At 37.0% G+C, this 22,930-nt stretch overlaps 1 protein-coding gene and 1 long non-coding RNA gene across 3 annotated transcripts; one reads left to right on the top strand and one right to left on the bottom strand.

Annotated features, from left to right (window-relative positions):
* Positions 1-1,127: 1,127 nt before the first annotated feature.
* On the bottom strand, positions 1,128-10,306 carry LOC145229673 (uncharacterized). Its single transcript, XM_080095007.1, has 16 exons — positions 10,165-10,306; positions 9,917-10,091; positions 9,072-9,224; positions 8,987-8,997; positions 8,588-8,773; positions 7,555-7,659; positions 7,361-7,419; positions 6,590-6,746; positions 5,369-5,561; positions 4,701-4,853; positions 4,240-4,391; positions 3,891-4,039; positions 3,190-3,376; positions 2,435-2,545; positions 1,953-2,050; positions 1,128-1,762 (listed from the first exon to the last, which is right to left on the bottom strand). Exons 1-16 carry the CDS (start codon positions 10,304-10,306, stop codon positions 1,595-1,597), a joined length of 2,199 nt encoding a protein of 732 aa, XP_079951133.1. The 3' UTR covers positions 1,128-1,594.
* A 1,769-nt stretch (positions 10,307-12,075) lies between these two features.
* Positions 12,076-22,729, top strand: LOC145229174 (uncharacterized). Of its 2 annotated transcripts, XR_013860381.1 has the most exons (3): positions 12,100-12,939; positions 16,455-16,543; positions 21,704-22,729. It is a non-coding gene; the product is annotated as an uncharacterized LOC145229174 (long non-coding RNA). The 2 variants fall into 2 exon arrangements; XR_013860380.1 differs by having other exon boundaries at positions 12,076-16,543.
* Positions 22,730-22,930: the final 201 nt, after the last annotated feature.

Here is a 22,930-nt window from a genome sequence, read left to right as displayed (position 1 = left end):
TGAAATTTTTTTTGCAAGACTTTGAAATTTTGGGAATATAAAAAATATTGTGTGATTTCACCCACCTTACTAATCACGAAGCTGTAAAGCAACACTGGGTACGCAGTGCAATGACTTTGCGGTGAAGTGCAGCCAAACAGTAGCTTATGGCATAACTAGAAGCGTTTTTGCAACACAATGCGTTTGGCGGAAACAGTAAGCTAAGCACTTGTGCAAAATTTACATGTAAAGTTTTTTTTTTTGCCGACCGAATGTAAAGATTTTTTTTGCCGGCTTCCGTGTACTTCCGTCGGCCATTGTAGACAGGGGGTACGAGAAAATTGTATAAACGCTCAAAGGGTACAAGCACTAAAAAGGTTAAGAAACACTGATTTAGCTACTTAGATGTAATTTACATTAATAAAAATACGGACACAGAATGTAAGTCAGGCTCGAGTCAAGCCCGTTTGTTAAAAAAATACCGAACCTGACCTTATAAAAGTTCGGTCGAACTTGCAACTCTGGTACCCCTGCTGAGTATGGCAAAGATTTTCATTGGTACATGTTGTAAGGCGTGGATTGACGTCAATAGTCACAAGACACCGTGTTCTATTACATAATTTTGTACGAATATAGATACACGCCCTTGTAAATACAAGCATTAGTCGCGTGAGCATCACAAGATGTATTCCAAATTACATCACTGCTTATTCATTACATAGTTTCATATTTGCTTCTAAAACCAGCTTTGTGCAATTAAACGCAATATTGTATTCACCATTAAACAACGTGAAATTACTTTTTTCCTTCGTTTATCGTGCACTGTACTACGCGCATTCAGTGTTATTTACCCTGATGAAGGCGACCTGTATAGGACGTCGAAACGTCGGAATAAAATACATTTGCCACAGCTCTATAAAAACATGACAACTAGATTTGTTGAGATGAGCTAGATATGTAATTAAACCTAATAAGATTATACTGACCAACATTTAACAATAAAATGAAACAGTACTTTAAAGCATGGATAACTCCTTAAACTTCACAATTTCAGTGTTTATAATAGACTGAATGATTTAGTGGAGTAGCGCTGTTGTACGTATTTAACATTGTGTGTTTTAACACTGTAAAAATAAATGTTTTTTAATTCATAGATTGCGATTTACGATTTTTTTAATAATAGAAAAAACATTCCGGCACATACAAAACTCGAGGCATAGCAAAAATGTCAATAGCACATATACTGTGTTTACATCGGCTATATACCCAAACAAGACGATTTCGTTTTATTTGCACAGTATCGTAAAATCATGACAATGCAGTGTTTCACGCATTAATTGTTCCGTTTGCGTTCAGGATAAGACCTCTAATGACAATACATGATGCAAGGGGAATATTGCACAATACGTATGAACAGAGTTGTAAGCAGACCTGAAACTCGTTCCCGAACACGAAAAAACAAGCCCGAACCTTGGCTCAAACACGATTTTTTGTAACAAAGCCCGAATATCGGTTAAATCGTGGAACAAATGCTTCCGAATGTGGTGTAATTTCCCGAATTAAATTTGTTCTTTTTAACTTACGCGTCTCAATTTTCAACTCCAAAACGGTGTGTTTACAAGTAAAGTTTAATCTTTGAAGCAATGTCAGTTCTGCATATCGGACACTGCGTGAGTCTCTCCGCGCAATCTGTACATGTGCTGTGTCCGCATGGGGTAAAAGCCGTGTCCTTGTTGGCGTCCAAGCAAATTCCACACTTATGTAGCTCTTTAATTTCTTCCAGCTATTAAAGTAGTAAACACAATCATTAACCTAAGTCTTTTTTAACAACGCGATATTGCAGATGTTTTATAACTGAATACTTATGTACCATCAGCTTCAATGATAAGCTAAAATTTCGTCGCTTTTAAGAGCTTTTTCTATATTTTACGGTTGTTTTTCCCATTACAAGGTTAAAAACAAAAAGTTCTAACCTGTCGTGCAAGTTTCCTATTTTCCTCCTCGTGTGGCAAAGATTTTGCTGAAATGTTTTGTTGACATGACAAGCACTTCTTTAATCGAACGCTGCAAGCTGCAATTCATAAATAAGACTAAAATAATTCGACCATTTGTAATGGAAATTCTACTAACGTAAGAACTCAAATCCCGTTTAAATTTACGTTAATAGGACTAAGCTTACCATTTGTAATTCACAAATTGGGTCATTAAAAGTAACGTTCTGTGGGCATTGCGGGTTCTAAGGCTTACATAAAACAAATGAGTAATGATGACCCTTTGAAAAAATTTGATTAGAAGTAAGTTATAGATTGAAACGACTAAATATTGAGTTATCAGTGAAACCCAACATTTCCCACTATATATGTATCTGTTGGTATATGTTTACATGTTTCCCCTTTTAAGGATCTCGAAATAATGTATTTCACATATCCGGCAATAGCACCCAACCAAAACTTACTTTGGCAAACAATCCGATGACCGCAAGGTTGAAAAACAACGATGGCTTTGGCTTCTTCACATAACAAGCATGTCTCAGCAGAAGACGTTGCACTTTTCCTGACAGTTGCTTCTGTGTGGTTAATTCATATTGTTTATCAGTATTGAAACGCTTGTGAAATTAATCAAACAAGTCGAAAATTGACGGAAATATACACACAGGAGCTTAGAAAGACTGTGCTCTTAAGAGTTGTTAGTAAGGCCAGGCTTTGGGTCTGATCCGTCTTGGTTTATTGCGAATATAACCTTCGGACCTACTTCGTTTTTTTTAAACCGTTTTCCGGTTCGGGCCCTAATTTTGAACCCGATTACAACTCACGTTTTAAGAGCAAAACGAATGTTGCCAGGTCAAATTTTCAAAAATCGCTGCCTGTCAAAACTATACCCCAAAATTCGCAACTGCAGAGAAAATTTAAAACAGGACCAAAACCAGCCAAATTTTAACTTCATTAGACTGCTTTTAAAAACACACACATGTCAAAATACATGTAAAAAACAAAAACAAAACACAACCCGCTACTTGATGTCAGATATCGGCCTGGCGAAAATGGGCGGGAAAACCGCAACCCTGGCGAAACATATGTAACATGCTCTATTTTTTAAGTCCTTTTAAGTTTTACGTTAACAAAGACTATATACTGTCGACATAGACCAATTGTTGAGATTCGTTTGCCCTAAGATTGAATATGTACAAAATAAAAAAACACAAACGGCTACCACTTTTTTGGTCCAAGTTTTGTGTGGAAGTTGGAACGTTTTGTTCATCAACTATTCTTTCCAATAAAACCTGGTGAAACGACCACGTTTTTTGACAAATGTCTAGGCCCAAACTTCCCAAATCGTATTCCACGAGAGCTTCATCGTTCGCGGTAATACGACTGACTTTTCCTTCTCGCCCGATAAGCTGCAAAATATAAGTCAACTAACTCAATTCAAATTCTACCACACCGTGTGTTACAATAGGTTGTAACTTGGCCTAACGCATTATTTCATAATCTAAAGGGGAAATTCTAGGGATTTACTTGGACTTTTGTATTTGGTTTGTAAATAAAAAGTTCTCGATACATGAGCTGCAAAGATAAATAAGGCCCAATATTAAATGATATTTGTTTGGTTTAGTGCCTACACTCTGTGGTATATCTGTGAGGAATAAATATGTTTTTATAGTGAGGAATTTGTCAAAATAGGTTAGAAATCACTGGTCTCATACATTTGTTATTAGTCATGCCGGGCTTTTCGGGCCTGAGTTTCTACAAAATGTGATTGATTTGAGCCTGACATTACACTAATTTTGCCGCATTTTAACCAACTTTGTTCAAGCTTGTACTTCCAGTTCTTTTCAGGCCGACTAACAGCTCTGTCATGGACTTACTGTACTCGGCGAAAGTTGATTACTGTCTCACCCCTTATTTCCTTACCTCTACAATCTCGGTGTTCCAGCTGCCAGGCGGCATCATATCTCGCACCAGATCAGCTGGTAAAGTAATTTTCACCCTATCTCCAATTTCAACGCTAGACATTTGATGTTCTCCAGAGCTGATCCCAGAGCTTGCATCTTTCTCATCACCTAACATTTGGCAAATCACTAAATGTAAAATTCAGTAGCCTATACTCTTCTGTATACTAATAAAGTAGACAAATTAAAAAGTTGCAGATAATTGTTGTTAGTGTATATAGCAAGCATGATTTTTTCATTGCACACACATGCTGTTGCGAGGTGAATCCAGATTCTTTTATGAGATACATGCTGCTTATTTATTTTCCTACCGCATAGTGGCAGATGGTCGGGATAATAAGGATCTCCATAACCCGACATGAGACATTGCAAATCAACTTTTCCGTCTTTACCCACTCGATAGCGGGCAATCTTTCCGTTTCTCCATTTTACTCGCACCGAATTTCGATTTATTTCGTCGGATCTATAATCGATAGTGTTAGATGCAACAAAATTGTCAAAAATATTTTCCAAATTCCTTACTGATCTATATTTTCCGAATCATATTTTAATCAATGATTTAAACCGAAAAATCATTTTTTCGCTTTAGATCACTATAACAGTGTTTTTTTTACAAATTGTGTCAATATTGAAAAGCAAAGTTCGAAACTGTACCGTTTTTCCTAAAGTTACTACACTTTCAGAAATGCAGTTATTTAAGACATTCGGCGGATAACAAAGCATTCCCCGGTGCAAATGCAACAACAAAACATTTTTTAGGACCGTGTCCTACCCTTTGCCGTTGTTTTCTAGGACCACGCCTTCTGCGCCCCAGCCTTGATCCTGTTCGGCGTATCTCCAATCTTTTCCTCGTACTACTTTGGCTCCGAAGTACAAACCATGACTTTGTATCACTCTTGAATTGTACCTCGGTGGAACCAAGACACTGTAAAAGATATTTGAAACTAGTTTTTACCCCTTTGATGCACACTTGAGTAATTTGTTCCTGATTTGAAATGCCTGACTCGGCTTATTTTAAAGCGCTTTATTCTTTGATTTTCCTTTCTGTTTTTTTATACCACTCTCAAACGGCGTACACTAAAAACCAAAAGCGATTTTTGACATAAAACAGTATACCTGTTTAAATCGCTTTGTCACCGTAAGAAAAAATGTTTATGGCCCTAAAATTGGAAACCAGATCGCCAGAGCTACTAACACAGGAACTCACAGACAGGCCTGCTAATTTCCAAAAGGTGGCACGACGGAGCACAGGCTGTTACTTTGGCAATAATTTCTGACTCAGTAAATTGCTGAGCAATTGCCATTTGCTGAGCAAATCCGTTGCGCCACCTTTTGTAAATTAGAAAGCCTGTCAGACCGAAAAGTATGCAGAAACAGACTATGGTTTTGTTAACATCGTCTGGTTGATATTAGCAACAGCTCTGTTTTAACCTAACTCACCTAGCATCGTAAAATCCCTTTTCACCATTTAAAATGTTTGTTCGATAGAAGTGATGGTGTACATTATGATGGTTGTTCATATAACATGGAGTACAAAGATTGATTCCGACACATTCGGCACACTTCCACCTAATTCCACGTATAAACTGACCACGTCCACATTCCTCACAATGCGTATCTTTTTGCCATAAGCCTGTGGAACCGAACTCACAAGTCAGCCGTTAAAAGATTTAAAACCAAAGGAATACGACAATTCTGGCCGGGTTTGAGACATTTTTTTGTTCTGTTAGTTTAAATCTCAAACTACAGTATATAGTACGCCCGTATGTTTAAGGTGGTATGTCTATATTAATTGTCTTTGATTTATGGTAGAGCTACTAACGTAAGAACTCACAGTAGCCAGGTTTGGGAATTTCCGCTAGGTGGCGCAACGGAACATAGGCGTTTATGGTGACATTGTTACTGTGAGTTCTTACGTTAGTAGCTCTACCTTGATTTATATGCCGGCGTGCATTACCAACCAATGGACGATACAAAACAGAAATAGTCAGTTGCAGGTGTAGGAGTAAATATTTCGCCTAAATTGCATCATCAGTTTTTCAAATAGATTTACCACATTGGTAAACGTTTTTTTATTTGCAATATATAACTTGATTCCTGGCAGATGTGAAATTCGGACCGGTTTTTCTGGCCCTTAGGCTTTGTTTTTTGAAAGAAAATGGGGTTTGGGCTTGTACTTTCGGTGCGGCCAGTGAAAATAGACCCGTGTGAGGAAAACTGGTGTGGTTCGACGTCGGCATTTATCGCTGCAATAGGTGACATGCACAATAAAAGTCTATTTAAACCAGAGTTGTAAACGGACCTGAAATTCGAACACAAACCCGAACGTACAAGCCCGAGAGCCGGCCCAAACCCGAATCGTTTTTGAGAAGCCAGTTTTAGCCCGAAAGTTTGATTGACAGGCCTGTACATTAAATCGTCAGGAAAGACCAAGACTACAAACACAATAGATAATTGGTCTTGAACAAGGCGTTTTAGGGCTGTTTGACGTTAGTTCAGATCCAGCAACTGGCTACTTGGCTAGTAAAATTTATTCAAAAAATACTGACGCAGAGTGTAAAGTCAGGACCGAATCAGGCTCGTTTTTGAAGAAACCTAAGCCCGAACCTGACTCGAAAAGCCCTGTCTGACTTACAACCCTGATTTAAACCATATGCTGACCTGACGGCGCGCTGTCCAGTAACAACAAGTCGTACGACCCGTGCCTTCCAGTCCTGCATGAATTTTGGTTGCCGTTATCCCATGTTACGTGGACAGACTTATCTTCTTTGTATTTTTCAATTCCTGTGACCGTTCCCACCACACCCTCTCCCCCATCCTAGAAAGCATACAACCGCTTGGATGAAAATATTATGGCGATAACGCACACGAATAAATAATTATTTTAAGACATGTATTTCTTTAGTTTTAAAAAAGTCTCCAACCCCTAATTTTGGTGTGAAACAGTGTCACCGCGCATTCTAACGGAGTTATTCATTTTTATGTGATCAACAAACCATATTTAGATCACAGATTGTTTCGAGTCAGGCAATATTTGGGTATTTTAGCCAGTGCATAAACATTTATTATAATATTATTACAACATCATTACACATATAAAAACAAGAGTAGTTCCTAACCGCCCACAGCACCTTTTTTCGGATAAGGGTACAGCTCTGATATTTGTTATGTTTAACAAATTTGTCGTTCAACTGGTGTAATGCTAAACAAAATACTATAGTTCTTGTTTCCAGAATACTATTGTTTCTTAAAACAAGAATACTATGTTTTCTTGAAGCATCAACTAGTACCAGTTGAACGACAAATTTATTAAATACTATATTACCTGGTGGACGAAACGCATGTTCAGTATTTGTTATATTTGCTGTGAAAAATGCTTTGGTTGCATAACAGAAAATAGTCATTAACATTTAAAATTAAAGCGAAACTTACATGATCGGCCCACCTCCAAGTTGGACCTCGCACCACTCTTAAGCCCAATCGAGGAAACCCTGCAACAAAATATATAAGCAGAAAATATATTGAACAAACGTTGTGTCCACCAGGTTGCCTATTTAGTTTATTGTTGGTCCAACACAAATTAAAAAACGTGTATCTTTGCCATAGTCCGTTTTAAACTGTTTTACATGATTCATAAAAGTAGTGCTGGACGCATTCTTTCGATTCTTCTGATAATCTTGACTCCGTTGAAGTGGAAACTGCTAGCTGCGTTGCTTTAGGTCGGAAGTTTCCTGCAGACAAAAATATTAACAGTGCAACCAAATATAAAATACAAGAAAAAGCTTAACTATGCTGTGTCAAAATATAGATTTCTATGATTTTTTTTACAAAACACGTCAATAAAACTAGGTTTTATAAATATTTTTGACGGAGCTTATCATAAAGTGCTGTGACGTAGACGAACTTCTTTAAAAATCACAGATTAACCTGATATCTGTGTAACGAACAAGCATAGATCACGCATTTCCTTCCAAAACATTGCTTTTTTAAAAATTTCGAATTTGGGCAGCATGTGTGTTTATACTTGTGATAAATGCTTTTCATAAATTTAGACCAGTGGTTCTCAAACGTTATCATTATTTTTTCAAAACGGTCCCTTTTCCATTATTTCGAGGGCTCGCCGTCCTTAAGCCTGAATGTGTATTTCAGAAAAAAGAAATTGATTTGCAGAATTTTAGCTTATTATGCAAAATTACGCATAACAATAATCCAAAACAGCATGTGACATCACAAACAAGACAAAAAAAAACACATTACGATTGTGCGCGAACAATTCATTTTGGTTAGTTGTCATACAATAAAGACTATTGTTTAACAATTGGGGACAGTCGATTCTCAATGCTACTGTAATTTAAACTCATTCAGTGGCACAAACTTACGCCAAATAAGATTACAGGAGTACTTCAACCTTTTCGCGGTCCCTCCTAAAATTGCCTCACGGACCCCTAAAGGACCGCGGATCCCAGTTTGAGAACCACTGATTTAGACCCATATCTATACCAAGAAATCGAGAAACTTTTCTAAACCATTTAACCACGAGTCACCTTGACAACTGCCGACTTTTCAAAACTAGGGTAGACCTTATTTTTACTGTTGTTTTATAGTACCTTGGTTAAGTGCTACAAATCTAGTGTTTGGAAAACAAGAAACCATTCTAACCGCATAGTGGAAGATGTTCATGATAACAAGGTTCTCCATATGCTAACATGCGAGCCTTCAAAACAACTTTTCCGTTCTTGCCGACACGGTACATCGCAATTTTTCCGTTTCTCCATTTCACTCGTACTGAATCCCGTAGCTTTGCGGCTTTGTACCTTGTGTCGAAATACTCCTTTACTTTTTTAACTTTCAAAAAACAGGAATTTTTGTCGCATTTTAACCAACGTTTGGGCGTGGTTCAGACTTCGTTTTGCAAAAAAGCAGATTCGGGCCTGTTTTGCCCCTAATTTTAGGACGTTTACAACTCTGCCCTGACAATTGAGAAAACAACAACATATTTTAATGTTGCAATATTTTTTAACGGCAGCCATACTTTCAAATCCAGTATGTCTTACCAACCTATTGAGTTCCTACAATGAAAAATCAATAAAAAAAATACTTCATGGTCATAAGAGTTATCTAATAAAGTTGGAAATACACCTACGTTTCTGTTCTGTACATGAGTATGACACCTTCTGCGCCGAAACCCTTGTCTTGGTCACCTGAATCCCAACTTTTACCTCTGACAACTTTCGCACCATGATACAACCCTTCACTTTGCACGATTGTGGAATTGGCCCTTGGGTCAACCGCTACTCTGAAGCAAAACAAAGAAACGTTGACACGGGTACAAAAGTCACCACTTCATTTTATGCCAAGAAATTGTGTAAAATGGAAAATGGAAAATGCCACAACTGTAGACTCATGCCATCGCGCCGTACATGTCGTAAATATGCTCTTAAACAATTTTCAGTACTGATTCCAACACAACTTTTTCCTCTCAATGTCAAAAACCCTTACATTCAGGCAAAAAATTATCAGCGCAATAACAGGTGCAATTCATATTACTTGTTGTGTATAAAACAGCTACATTCATTCAAAATACGCAATGACACATATCATGAACAAAAATGTAAAACGCTTTCAAAAAACTGCATAAATACTGCCAAATATGTCCAATTACTCTGATAAAAGCTGACGAAAATGTAGACACCAGAGTTGAAAATTGGGCCAGGGTTTGGGTTCGAGTTCAGCCTTAATAAGTTTAGATAAAATAAGATTGATTCATGCCTAACTTCAAACTTAGCCAAATTTGTGTCAAAATTTAGCCTTTAAAATTCGGAATTTGTTACAAAATGTTAGGGTTTTGACCGGGTTTTTGGCTTGGACTTTCGATACCCAACTTACCCAACGGTAACAATTCTGGTTTAAACCAAGTTTCTATGTTGAAAGGTAAAAACCTATGGTAAGGCAACTTTTCTAGCTCTGATAAAGTTTACAACAATTTACCTTTCTGCTCTAGGAAATTCGATTCGATAAAACGAATGTCTGACGTCGTGTTTATTGTTCATATAACATGGTGTGCACAGATTGATATTGTCGCATTTGGCACAAGACCATCTCATACCAATAATGTAAAGATCATTTCCACAAGAAGCGCAGACTGTAGACGAATGCATAACTCCTGGAATACACAATAATAGCTTTTAGGGCAGACCTATGGAGTGTAGAGCTCTACGCAGCTGTAATATATATACCGGTAGGTGCATTGTCCAAGATTAACAATTCGAACAACCCATTCTCTCCAGCCTTATAAGAATTTTCAAACCCATTGTCCCAAGTAACTACGACTTGTTTGTGTTTGGTAAACTTGCTGTCATCTGTTACTGTACCTACCATTACTTTATTCCTCCGCAACTGGAAAAAAGTTTGTAAACACTTAAATATTACTCTAAGTGTGTATTACCTACAGTAGCAATAGTCCATATTATTTCCAAAAGAAAGTTTAAAGTAATCATTTTGGGCATGGTATTGCGCCTAACTGGTAGGTTACAGCTTGATTCATCATACAATAAAGTTAAGTAAACACCACACTGTGTGACAACTAGGTTAAACACAGCATTTCTAGTGAATATGCGTAACTATAGAATTCCTTTCTTTAAAGACAGTTGACGGCCTGAAGGCCTGTTCTGCCGTCGAATAGCTGCAATGCTTTTGCCAGAGTGACCTTTGATTTAATTCTTTGACTAAAAACAATTTTACTCACCAGTGAAGAACTCTTTTCGATCACTCGTAAGCCCAATAGAGATGACACTGCAAGGTAAAGTATCGTTCTGTATGCTAAATCACAAAGGACCATAACCGATTTTTTTTTAATAAGCCTGGCTCATATAACGCATGGCGTACGTTAATGAAAGTTCGACAGCACACAAAATATGGTTTACAGCCAGCAAACCGGTACAGAACCTTTTCTCGTACAAAAATGTGAAAAATTTATTCAGGTTTAGTGTTGGTTTTAGCCAATATTTACTCAGCGTCTGTACAAGCTCGGTCACCTGTCGATTTTGGTTAACATAGTCACAAATTTTAAGCATGCATAAACATAGACCTATAATACAAAACTTAAACTTAAGCTATATTCGGTTTACCTTGTCCAACGCGTGTAGCTCGTGGATAGTTCATGTCAAATACAAAAACTAAAACGAATTTCTTCTACTGGGACATGTAACATAAACTTCAAGGTTATCATCACTCACACAAATACAGCTGCATGATTGGTATTATTCACGTTTTAGTTGTCTAAATTGGCAATAACAAATGCGGATTGGCAATATTGCTCCATACGTCGGAAACAATTCGATGCTACCTGACTCACTAACAGTTGCCTGATAAATAGTTTGATACGTTTCAACTACGACAAAAGCGAAAGAAAACTCAAGTGCTCTTTTGTTACATATTAACATCAAAACGGACTTTCACTAGTCTGTTCTTTAAACTAAACACAAACCATTAAGTTACTTGCATTTTTCATGCCAATTGAACTTGCAAACAATGTTATGTTATCTTATTATGACAAACAATTTATAAGTACAAGCACATGTAACATTCTAAAGCGCTTGTAGTAAATTTGCTTTTAACAATTATAACAAACAGAAGCAAGTCAGTCTGCACTCTACCCACCGACCACCCTGTCATACATTTGAGGCATTCAAATAGCAATGAAATGGTTCCTTTTGTGACGTATTTTGTGAGTCAGGATTTTCGGACATAGGAATTCCACTACTTTGCAAACATTCCGTCAAACATCATATTATATAGCAAAATTAGTCTGACAAGTCCCAGTGCTAATAATGCTAGTCTTTTATTGTGGTTCTAACAAATTTGTGTTTTTTTTTTTACTTTTTCATGATGGTCAACATTGGCGGTGAAAGAAACTGCCGAACTTTGTTGACATCGTTGTTTTAGAATAGATGATACATAGGCTACCGTTTTGGATGTTAAATGACTTCAAAAATGTTAAATCCAACATTAAAAATCCAAGATTGTAAACTTTGGATATTGCTACGAGCGAAATAAACTCAACCTAACTCAAATAAACTCAACTCAAAACGTAATCCCTAAAATTCATAGAAAACACAAATTGTTGTGTAAATCGGACTGTACGGACCCGGATCATTGGCATCGAAATTCTGCAAAATTCGCGGGAACTTTGTGTTGTGTAACTTGTTTTATATGTGTAGCTGATTTATGAAATTTGAAATTTGGGTCTCCGTTTCGGATATTAATATTCTTACATATGTCAACATTCAGTACCATTCCCAACAATATACAGTAGTGGTATAGTTTTAATAGGAGACTAGAATAAGTTGCATTCATGGTGCATGCACGCTAATGAAGTACATTCTGAAAATGTCAAGATTTTGTATTTTGTTGTAGACCATCAAAGTTTAAAAAACCAGTCATTTTCATGCTGGCCGCTACGGCCCAGTACCATAGTAATGATAGTAGCCGAGAGGTCACTTCTAAAACCGTGGGCCCACTTACTTGGCCCGCCTCATGCAGTAGAGAAAAACTGTGGCCCCTCTTCTAATTAGAAGATAGCAAGTATAAAAGCTGCGGGCCTCCTATATCCAGTGCTTGGCCTGCTTCTCACAGGGAAAAACTGCAGACCCACTATATCCATTGCTTGGCCCATCGCTTGCAGGGAATTCTATTGCATATTTGCATGAGGCGGCCAAGTGATCCAAGCGGAACCGGAGTTTTAGATGTGCCCAGTGCAGGGGCGAGTTAAAACGAAAACTACGTAATAAGAGGGGTAGCATTTATCCACTTTTTTTGATTGATTGGTAAAACAAGCTATTGACATGAATATCAAACACTGTACTTTTGTACTTTTTTCAAACAATGGCATAGTTTATCAAGTAACCATATGTGGTAAATCTAAGCTAAATAGTGGTAAAAAGTTATTTTTAGCAATGAGATTGTGCCTTGGTGACCAGTCCTAATTGATGTTTGCAAAGCAGTTGTTTGGTGTAAGTAAACATGTTAACTCCGTCTGTTTTTGTATTTATTTGGTTGCAAAACATCAACCATTGGTTTCATGCAAAAATATTGTTAGTCTAGATCAGTGATTCTCAAACTTTTTAAGCATGCGGCGCATTCAAGAACTAAAATTTCCTCCTGCGGCACACTTAGTTGGTAAACATGACAGAATTTGATCATATATTGTTAACTTTCAAGAGTATTGTGGTGGGTAAGAACGCTTTTTGTTACCAATAACAAAAGTATGAGCTTTGAAACGTTGTCATGTGCACCAGTATTTTGTCATAATGTCCTAAAAACCAGGAAATGTTTGCACTTTAAAATTGAGAATATTTCGGGGCACACTTGGAAACCTCTCATGGCACACTAGTGTGCCGCGGCACACGGTTTGAGAATCACTGGTCTAGATCCACACACACGCTCGCGCACCAGCGCACAATTAGTTTGTTTCTTTATAGCCAGTGTAAAACGCCGGCGCGCGAGCTTAAGAAACAAACCAACTATGCGCTGGCGCGCGAGCGTGTGTGTGGATCTAGCCTTAGGTTTCAGCAGCATTTATCTGTTTATTTCCTGTTTATAGGACTGACGATGCCATATATTAGGGCGAAATCGATTTCCGAAAGGTTTTGCAATAAGAAATATACAGACTGATTTAAGTGTGTGCTGAATTTGTCAGCTAATTAATGTAATTATATGTGACTGGAAACGTCTGTTGAGCATCCGTGGATCAGGACGATTTCTGTATTAGTACATCGTTATTATGGATTGTAACAGTAACTTTCCTGCATACTGAATGCAGATTAAATTCCAGGCAGTGTTTTTATCATAATACAGACGAATCCGGTTAATCGCATCATCAATTTGCCACGGGTATTTGATGCGATTAACCGGATTATGCGATAATCCGGTTGCTATGTAAACAGTACATGTCGTTAACGAAAGTGCTCATTTTCACTTCCCCAGCTAAAACAAAGTTGCAGTGACGCTCAACTATGGCAACGGGGCAGTATTTTCTCTCTTTTGTTGCCGAGAATCGAAAAAAGTACTCTTAAGTCAAAACTAGATTTATTCCTCTCAGCGCAATGCATGACCTCATGCTTGCTAACTGTCTCGTGGCTATGGTGCAATCGCCCAAGTGTGTTGAAGAAACAGTAGAAACGCACACACACACTCTTAGTTGGCGCGCACGCCACAGTTCGCTTGATTTGTGCTTTCTCTTGCAGTAAGGTTTATTTGAAAAGATATGTTACATCGCATCGTAGCCGAGGGGCCCAACATTTGAATTTGGGAACTTCCCTATGAAGACGGTTTATGACGTTTTAGTCTTGTTTTGGGTAGTTTCCCTTATAAATGTGCCAGGCGTCTCGCTTCATATACACGTAAAATGGCCTGTTGTTTCTAACCTATTTCGTTTTCTAGTTCAAACCAATGCGTTAAGCGGCAAAGTGCTATTTGTAAGCAGCAGGCCCAAACCCGAAAGTACACGACCGAAACCGGGTCAAACCTACAACTTTGGCACATTCTACAGCGCAAAGGCGAGCTGCAGCAGTTTCTATTATAACCTGTTATACAATTGACAAAAAGAATAATTGATTTTAGCAAAACTTTAAAGACTCAGATTGTGGCGCTACTTTCTAGCTTACACAGCAAAGCTGCAGCTGCAGGACTAGCGTGACTGTCACGTGATCAACGTGTGATCGTTGCTTCAAAAATTTAAAGCAGCAACAAGTACTAGACTAGGGGACTAAATGCCTTTTTTAATCGGTGTTCTTCCTGATAAGTTGCGCAAGGTTACGAAAAGAAGACATAAAATATATCAGTCGTTGGCACGTTACCAATTACGTGAATCTAAACAACATCGTGTGATTACTTGCGATCTAACATTTTTTACAACCATTGCTTGTTTGGCGGGTCATGAACAATATAACAGAAAACATTTTTAAACATTTGGTTTACATTTAACATTGTTTAAATTTCAATACAGTTTAACACTTCGAATTTGGTGCAGTTCGCAATCAGCGTCCTTGCCGGAACACCAGTTTCGTAATTTTGACACGATGAACTCTTCATTTAAATTTTAAACGCCTGTTATATCACTATTGGCGATTAGATAAGGCAAAAGGATCAATGTGCACGGCTTTGAGATAACGACTCCTTGTTATCGCACAGCGGTAAACTGAACGCTGTTTTAATCTCCCAATGACTTTTCCAAAATATTTTATAGTCGAGACGTGTCATTTTCAACGTTGAAATTAGATGCGTTATTTGGTGTAGAATGCAAACATGCATCCACGTCTTTTCGTGTACATTACCTCCGGAGGATTTTACTATCATATCGTCGTTTTTTATTCGAAAAACTCGGTCTGTTAGACTTTCATATAGAGATCATCAATCCGGTTAATCGCATATTTCGTTGAAAATCGATGCGAATATCCGGTTTATGCGATAAACCGGTATGCAATAAACCGGACGATTTTCTTAACAAACGATGGGCGACGGTTTGGGATTTTTGATTGTGATGCAATTAAACGGATTATGCGATTAACCGGATTCGTCTGTATATGTGTACAAAAATTGTGGCTAGTCTTCCTGGTTCCAGTCGTTTTTTGTGTCCTAAAGCAACATTGTCCAACTGCAGGGAGATAATTTTGTTGGCCCGCGAATGTCCAATGTGATAAATGACCACAACATATTTTTTTGTTTTTGATGTCCTATTTCTAAAATGTGAAGATTAAAGGACAAAATGCTGTAAAATCTCCCATTGTAAGGCATGACAGGCTATTGTTATTTGTAATAAACAGTTTTTTGGTTGTTTTTGTTGAGTTAATCTATGGAGTCTAGAAACAGTATTTGTTTGGAATTGGCCCATGGCGTAAGTTGATGATTTTTAGTGGCCTGCAACAAAATAAAAAAGTGGGATGACACTAGTGATGGGGCGAGTACTCGGTATCAATGGTATCGAACGATTTCAGGTGTATCGATACTCGTACTCGGTATCAAATTATATTTTGCCTCAGGTTTCCATACCGAAGGCCGTAAGTATACGGGCAACTTTTTCCCAATATTTGCTTCTGACAGCACAAATCGGAAAAAAGTTTTGCCAGTTTACATATATTTTTTCGATATCGTGTGGAAACCACATTTTTTCTGCGTGCGTGTGCGTACCCCAGCTGTGGAAGATAAATTAACTAATGATATACAACTAAGTACAATACTATATTTAAGTAATCGGTATCAGTATCATTTTTTAGTAAATCGGTATCGAAGGTATATACAGGTGGTACTCGTACTTGGTATTGCTACTCACTTCAAAATATGGTATCGTCCCATCACTAGATCACACTGTCGTAAAGGATTTTTTCTGCATTGTGCAGAAAAGTTTTACCATGTTTTTGTTGAGAAACATAGTTTAAACCAACACAAACTTACATGTATTATAGGCTTGGTAATCCCATTGATTTGAAAGGAAATATGTAACAAACTATTATGTGGATTTATCATAAAGGTTGATTGCAAAATCTACTTCAAGATAAACATGTTGACAAAAGAGAGAAAAGCTGAATCATAAAAAGAGATGGTGCTATCACCATACAGGTCAGTGAGGCATGATTTGCAAGATTAGTGGTGTCAGTGCATAACTTATAAAACACACTTTACCCATTGCTCCATCTAATGGATGTGATGACATGTCTGACATCGATGCGAAAGTTTGTTAGGTTTTTTTTATGGAAAAACAGGGTTTAATTCAATTGAAATTTTTACTTCATATAGATAGGTATGTGAAATTGTGCACTGTGGATTTGGATCACAATTGCATCAGTGCTTCACCCACAGGACTCCCAAACTTGACTTTTGTTAATTGGCTGTACTTACTAAAGTACATGAACATGACTTAGTTTCATACATAGTTGGTTGGTGCATTGCAAAATGTTTCAAAACATTTGGTCACTTTTAGTTTAATGCACCCTTTTCCTTTACATACATATTTTTTTTGGGTTTTTGGGTTCTTTAGTTTATAAGTAAAGGGTTATTTCTCGTCAGAAAATTTTAGCCTGATTGGCCCAGTATATATCAATCAGCTATATATATATTTGAAACATGAATCGCTTTTACTTTTATTTCCCGCTGTGACACATTACTTTAAAATGAATTGTTGTTAAAATTGCTGATTTAGCAAACCGTCTTAAGGTTAAGTACATATGTTATCAGGCACACAGCAAATGTCCCGATGGAACACAAAGAAATTGTGTCAAGTGACTATTTGTAAACTAATGTGATAGAAACTCCAGGCTAAAGCACACAAATGGGCCACCCAACATTTTGTCGACCCTCATGTAGGTCGCATTGTCTATTTTTTAGGTTTAAAACAGTGGTTTCCAAACATTTTTGTTTACATAATGGCCTTTTGTACTTTTTCCAAATAGCACAGTCAAAGCTGAATGCAATGCTAAATCTAAATAAATTTCCCACTACAACATTAAGGATTTATTTTACCTACAGACTCAATTTTTATGGATATCTATAATCTATTCTAAGAGATGTTTGTTACATCACAGACAAACATAAAATATTGCGTTATGCGCAAACAATGGTTAATTGTCACATGAATAAGATTGTTGCGCCATAAGCTCTTGGTAGTCTCATGAAAAAACTAGTGCGGAAACAGCTGGTCTATAATCAATTAAATAGTGAGAAAGGAAATAAAAGTGAATAAAAATAGCATTTCCACATATTTCTTTTTTTCGATGCAGCGTGCAATGTCAAGGTCTTTAAGAGAATTTGGCATCGAAGGCCACACTTACTGCCCCGAAAGGCCTCATGCGGCCTAAAGGTTCCCCATCCCTGCTTTGCACCTATAAGTCTGACACTACCTAGCGACAAGAAAGATATGTATGGGGAAGGGGGGCATATTGACTTAGGTCTGTTTTTTTTCTATAAAGTTTGTCCATGCACTTTTGCCCTGAAATCTGTGGTGGATTTGGATGATTTTTTACAGATGATAGATATAGTCTTGTAGATATGCCATTTGTTTGTTTGACTTGATAGCCCCAATATTTACCCCACTAGCCCCCTAAAATTGGTTAATTTTTTAAACAATGCAGGAATTGGATGAAATTTGCCATTCATAGGTGTTGATTGTTGTGTTTCACCCTGTAGCCCCAATACCCCACTGGCCCTCTACAATGGGTGAACTTTTATGCAATGTCAGAACTATATGAAACTTGGACAGTTTAAAGAATACACCATCCATTAATGTGTTTTACCCTGTAAGCCCCCACCTTTACGCCATTTACCCCTAAAATAGGTGTAATTTGTAAACATTGGCCGAGTTGGTTGAAATTCTGACAGTTGGTGCAATATTATATATATATAAGTCTTTTTAGGTGTCAATTGTGACGTTTTGCTGTGTAGTCCCAGCAGTCACCCCATTACCCTCTAAAAAGGTGAACTTTTTAAAACTAAGTCTGGGACAGTTCAGAGAACATAGCCATAGAATTTTACCAAGTACCGGGGGGTGCGACCTTAACCCAGACAGTCGTTTGTACTAGTGATGCACCAAACTTGTTTGAAAAGGTTCGGGCCGAATAAAGCCAAACCTAAAATCCCCTATTATAGGGATGTTTTCAACTGAACCTTGTGTCGTAGATGCGAGTGAAGTGAATTATTACAAACCAAAATCACTTTTACAAATGCGGAAGCTTTACTAAACTTGTAATATTTTGCATACAACATGGCTCATATTTTAATGATACAAAAATTAGTTAAATGACGTTCTGTATTGGTGAAAATGATAGATTAGGCATTAATTCTATGCAATCAAAAAGTTTGAATTTCAAAAAAGTTCAGGCCGAAACCGAAACATCGAAAAACGGCTTATTTGGCCAAAATGCTTTGACCAAAAGAAACTTCGGTGCATCACTAGTTTGTATGCTGCAGTACACTGCTTGTTAAGGTTATTAGGTATTTTTACCATATTGATTTCTCTAGGCATGTTTGTAGGATCTGTGAAGCTAAACTGTTACGCACCGATTATCAGCTTCAAGTAGTATATGTAGGCCACATGCACCTAAAGCGTACAAACCTTGTTCTGTAATGGCATGCGGCATTGCAGACACAGTTTAATAAGGTTTGTTATAAATATACTAACACCTCAACTTTTTACATAAAATACAAACAGTTTTAGCTTGATATGTTTACGTCATTAACATTTGCACACATTTGTTTGAAACCAAAGAGCGCTAAACACAACTAACAAAAATCTGCATATTAAAATCCAATAACACCAAAAATTCGCAAACAAACACAACCGAAGAAGCAACTGCAAACAAATAACTGCAACATAAAAGAAATCGTAGGACGTACTTAGCAAAACGTGTTTTTGTGAACAGCGGTTTTTGCTACAAACTCAGTGACTAGTTTTTCTCGATTGAGAAGGTCTATTTCTATGTTTAGCACACACATGTGGTTTAGCCTTTGTTGTGTCATGGTTGATCTCAGATAAGTTTTAACCCTCCAAAGTGTGCTAAAGAAACGTTCAGCTTCATAGGATGTGCATGGTAAAGACAAGTAAAGTCTGATTAGGATCGCTATGTTTGGCAGCATAATTTGGGGTGTGTTGTTCTCACGAAATAAGCTGCAGATTTTTTCTGGCGTTGTTTTCATGATGTTTTTGCTTTGCAAGAACGCCTTTAAGTTTCCAGTTTCCTGAATATATTGTAAAGCACCAATGTGTGGGAATTTCTTTAAAACTTGTTGTTCTGTCAAACTGGAGTTGCAGGTAACCATGCATTCCTAATAAGCGACATCTGAAGGTGCCCCTTTTGTGAATCTCTCATTTAAACTAGTCACTGTGTATTGATGTTCAAAGTAGAATATTGAATCCCTTGGTATCGAATCCAGTCAGATTAGAATCCAGTTTTGCCGTTTATATCGGGTAATTGTAACTAATGTAAACATGTGCGTTACAATAATACATTGACATCTGGTCATTGCGCCCATCGCAAAACGCCGTCATCAAGTCAGTGAGTGCGATAACAACGCCATGCAACCTTGATGCATTGGAGGCATACTTAGCGATTAACATGTGATGACTATTGTTGCGCATCTTATGCCACGTGCTTTACAATGTCTTACAACAAAAACATTTGACAGCATGGGATTGTCTGTAAATATCACAAAAACAATGAAACAATTCCCAAACATATGACATTTGGGTCATTTCTTAACCTCAAAAAAACATAAAAGCGTAGCTTGTGAAAGCTGCATAGTTCATGTTTTATGTTGCTTAATCGTAGGTAGTTTAATTGGAATTTGCAAATTAACCGCCCAATGTCCTAACTTTGTTAGCTAGGGTGCCTGTTTTTGCAGTTGTTTTAAGTTAACAAACGTTGGATATTTGTACACTAGGGAGTCTATGTCAGTCCTCTACCACCAGACAAATCAGTTTACCACAGCATGCTCACAACATAGTTACTCATACTGAAGGCAATATCAGTTACTAGTGATGGGACGGGTACCCGGTACTCGGTACTCGGTATCGATGGTATCGAACGATTTCAGTGGTATCGATACTCGTACTCGGTATCGAAATATTTTGTCTCAGTTTTCGATACCAACGTGCGAGTACCGAAGGCCGATTTACACTATAAGAACACTGAAAACTTTGTGCCAATATATGCTTCGGACAGTACAAATTTGGGAAAAAGTTCCGCCAGGTTACGTATTTTTTTCGCTATCGTATGGAGATTACTTTTTTCTGCATGTGTGTGTGCACGCCTGTACGCCGACCATGACAGATAAATTAGCAGGTGATACACAACTAAGTACAACACTGCACTTAAGTACTCGGTAATCGTACTCGGTACTCGGTATCGAAGGTATATACATGTGGTACTCGTACTCGTACTCGGTACTCGCTTCAAAACCTGGTATCGTCCCATCACTATCAGTTACCCCACTTGTCCCCTTTACATGGGTGAAATTTTTAAAAAGTGTTGAAATCTAATGAAATTTGTGCAGCATGTAAAATATGTATTTATTGGTGTTGATTGTTGTGAACAATTCTGTAGCCCAAAAATTTACCCTATTAGCCTCCTAAAGTGGGTGAATTTTCTAAATGATGTTTGAATTGAATAAAATTCGCTTTGCTTGTAAAATTTGTTATTTATAGATGTTGATTGTTTTTTTTATCCTGAAGCTCCAACGTTTACCCCACTAGTGCATTTATTGGTGTTGATTGTTGTGCTTAATTCTTTAGCCCCAATATTTACCCCATTAGCCTCCTAAAGTGGATGATTTTTTAACAAAGTTTAAATGAAATCAAATTCAGACAGCTTATAGAATTTCCTATTTATTGGTGTGGAATGTTGTGTTTCACTCCGTTTTGTCACTATTTACCCCTTTTTTAGAATAAAACTTTAAATAACTCCAAACTATTTTAGATTCATATAGTTTGTACTTTTATTAGGCCGATTATTTAAACCCATTACTGATCACTGTGTTTCACCTTACAACACCCAACATTACCTCTTAAAATGCATTATTTTTAACTTTGCATACATGGGGATCCATCAGTTTCTGTCTGCAGAAACAACTAACTTTATAAAAGGCATTGGCTAATATGGGACCAATCATAATAACAGTGTAGGGAATATAACACTTCAAATTAAGTTTTGGTGCATTTGCAATGGCACGCCACTTTCTAGTTCATCTTGTATTTGGTTGACAAACTAAAATGTTTGTTTTTGTATGCAGGTTTTTTGTTTCTACTGATTTTTGTGGATTTGTGATGGACTTCAGATCATATGGAGAAGGGGGCATATATTGTTTTCCTGAAGGGGGAATATATTGTTTTTGTCTGTATTTTTTTCTTTCTTTATTTTGTCTAACGCTGGTTTGTGCCACGCGTTTGAAAGAATGCTTCAAATGTATTCAAATTTAAAAGGTCATTAACAGTCGTTCGGACTTCAAAGGATACAGGTTACAGCAGGTCAATATACATTTTGCAACAAAGATAAGTAAAATTAAAATAAAAAAATAAAAAAGAAATTAAAATTCATATATATATAAATCTTGTTGCAAAACTTTGATCCAGGAAACTTGGATGTTATAGAATTGCCCATTACCTGACTTTAAAAAACAAAATTGGAAATGGAAAACTTGGTAATTTACAGTGCAGTTTTAGGGAAAAATCTTATGTGACTTGTTTGTAAACAATCAAAACTTCTTCACAAATTTTTGCGAAATTTTTTCCTTTAAGTAAACAGCTTTTTAGGTGTTAATGCACTTTTTAACATTTCTCCAGTTCCATTAACCATAAAGGCGTTATTATTTTTTGACAAACTCTGTCAACTTGGAGATTTTAACACGGACATCAGAAACAGCAGCTGAAGGTAGTTTACATACATAGCCTAACAGATTTAAGAAATACAATTTTACCTAAAAACACATTTTATTCTAAAAAATATGTTTTTGTTGCTAGCGTTGGGTGATGGCGTTTTTTTGGCTCAACCAGTGATTTTGTTTAAACTCTTGTTTGTTGTTACTTTATTTCTAGTTCTGTCAGAGCACATGCCCCAGTGTCAATTGCTTACCAAGCACATATTCTATATTTCAATTTCTCAGAGCACATACCTCGGTGTCAATTGCTTCTGGGCACATATTTTGTATTTCATCGCAAATGTATTCGTCTGAAGTAATCTCATCTTTAATGTTTCAATCTATTCTATGTCTCTGGCGCATTTTCCCACCATTTCTAATGCAACACGGCTGTGCTGACAACGAGCTATTCAAATTTGAATTATTCATTGCAACATTTCATTGCTGTTTGTTCTTTTTTTGTGTTTTTTTTTTCTTCTTTTGGGTTTATTGTTTATGCTTTATTATTACTATTATTATTATTATTTATTTTTTAACTTCTTTGGACGTGTCCAAACTAATATCCTTATTCATTTTAAATGACTAAATCAACTGCCAAAATAC

The sequence above is a fragment of the Phallusia mammillata genome, chromosome 5, assembly GCF_965637545.1.
Source record: "Phallusia mammillata chromosome 5, kaPhaMamm4.hap1.1, whole genome shotgun sequence".
Classification (NCBI taxonomy): domain Eukaryota; kingdom Metazoa; phylum Chordata; class Ascidiacea; order Phlebobranchia; family Ascidiidae; genus Phallusia; species Phallusia mammillata.
The sequence above is the reverse complement of the archived record's forward strand: the minus strand, read 5'-3'. Positions and strand labels throughout refer to the sequence as shown.

Coding starts and splice junctions, on each gene's coding strand:
- LOC145229673 (XM_080095007.1), bottom strand. CDS start 10,306: ATGGTAGGTACAGTAACAGATGACAGCAAGTTTACCAAACACAAACAA. Junction 7,660..8,587: donor TGAACATCTTCCACTATGCG/GTTAGAATGGTT, acceptor TTTTGTCTGCAG/GAAACTTCCGACCTAAAGCA. Junction 1,763..1,952: donor ATAGGAAACTTGCACGACAG/GTTAGAACTTTT, acceptor CTACTTTAATAG/CTGGAAGAAATTAAAGAGCT.